Source organism: Salarias fasciatus, chromosome 4 (genome assembly GCF_902148845.1).
Source record: "Salarias fasciatus chromosome 4, fSalaFa1.1, whole genome shotgun sequence".
Lineage (NCBI taxonomy): Eukaryota > Metazoa > Chordata > Actinopteri > Blenniiformes > Blenniidae > Salarias > Salarias fasciatus.
In genome coordinates this window covers 8,836,221-8,837,674 of record NC_043748.1, presented here as the reverse complement: position 1 = coordinate 8,837,674, position 1,454 = coordinate 8,836,221, and the positions used below count along the sequence as shown (strand labels likewise).

Below are 1,454 nucleotides of genomic sequence, written 5' to 3'. Positions count from 1 at the left end.
GCCCTGAGATGACTGTGTTGTCGCAGTGTTGGCGCTATGGAGATAAAAAACTGAAACTGGAAGCTGTATCCTAACACCCAAACTATCATCAGACCTGAGAGGAGATGTCAGTTTGTTCACAGGATGTTTCTACTGCCCCCACATGGCCACTAACCCTCTCTCTACAGGTTTAAAGGCTTTTTCTCTTCAGTAATTTACCTGCAGTCCAGCATGACTTCCAGCTATAATATATCTGTGTATTTCTGCATCTACTGTTGTGTTACATGGTGGGATAACGAGACACCAGGTGAGGATTGGGATGTAAGATAAAAACCCTGATCCCACAAATTGTAACTGTCTCATCGTCCCCGGCCCCCCCGTGCAGAAAGCCCCGGTGGTTCCTCTCCTCTTCGCTCCCCACCATTCATGCTCTCTTATGCACATCTTATTTCCAGCTTGCCGGGCAGCAGACCCCCCCTGCAGTTGTTGCCCTCTCCCACCCCCCCACCCCCACCTCCCCCTCCTCACCTCCCTCTCTGCCTATTCTTTCCCGCAGGGCCATCCCTGCCCACCTATTTGTGATGTCCTCCTCCAATGAGGGCCGAGCGCACGGCGAGCGAGCACCAATGAGGCCACTTTTTCATCTGTATAAAACTTTTCGGGACAGTTTGCCGGGTTGCACTTTCTGTCAGTCCGGGGCTCCGAGAGGAGAGCAACAGCCCAGACAGCGAAGGAGAGAGAGAGGGGGCCAGAGAGAGAGCCAGCTTGAACGCCGGGGGGTTGATCGATTTTAATCCCAATCCCACACTTCAAGAAAGTGGTGGGTGAAACTGGAGCTTTGATTTGAGTGTGAGTGTCAGACCGGACGGGCCTCTCTAAATGATGTGAGTGTGATCTGTCTGCTTCCCCCTCTGTCCCTTTGTCCCTGAAGCCTCTCCGTTTCAGCGAGGATGGAGAACGCACACATCAAAGAGTCCCCGGACGTTCTGTCCTACTTTGGCGTGACTGAAGACACCGGCCTGTCGCCCGAGCAGGTGAAGAAGAACCTGGAAAAGTACGGCTTCAACGGTGAGAACGGCTGGATGGAGCAGTGGGGAGAGGAGGGAGAGAGGAGAGAGGAAGGAAGAGAGTGATGAGGCCCGGGAGGAGGAACTCACCGGACTGAGGTCCAGGAGAAGCAGAGATGTTGTGAGAGAGCAGGGTTTAGTAAGACACTGACAGACGAATCAGCAGTGTGTGTGTGTGTGTGTGTGTGAGAGAGACTCTGTGATGATGGTCTAATTAAGGGAAACTATCTGACTGACACAAAGGGGGAGTTATGTTTGCTGAGCAGGTGCATCAGCGTGTCGGGTTTCTGACGGCAGCTCCTGACTCCAGCTCTCAGAATGAGGATAATTTATCTGTACGTTGAAACTGGGTGAATCTGGAAGAGACGGCTCACCCTTGTGTCAAGGTCAGCGCCGTGTGGCGGCGTC

General features: G+C 53.1%; 1 protein-coding gene across 3 annotated transcripts in view; it reads left to right on the top strand.

Moving 5' to 3' along the window:
• The first annotated feature begins 638 nt into the window (after window positions 1-638).
• The window catches only part of atp2a1 (ATPase sarcoplasmic/endoplasmic reticulum Ca2+ transporting 1), a 14,463-nt gene continuing 13,647 nt past the window's right edge, over window positions 639-1,454 (top strand). For 2 of the 3 annotated variants that reach the window (XM_030088658.1, XM_030088660.1), the window contains exons 1-2: window positions 639-799; window positions 911-1,047. In XM_030088658.1, the coding sequence (XP_029944518.1) occupies window positions 930-1,047 (118 nt within the window). In that variant the 5' untranslated portion in view covers window positions 639-799; window positions 911-929. Of the gene's footprint in view, window positions 829-910; window positions 1,048-1,454 lie in introns of all 3 variants that reach the window. The other variant, XM_030088659.1, reaches the window with a different exon arrangement.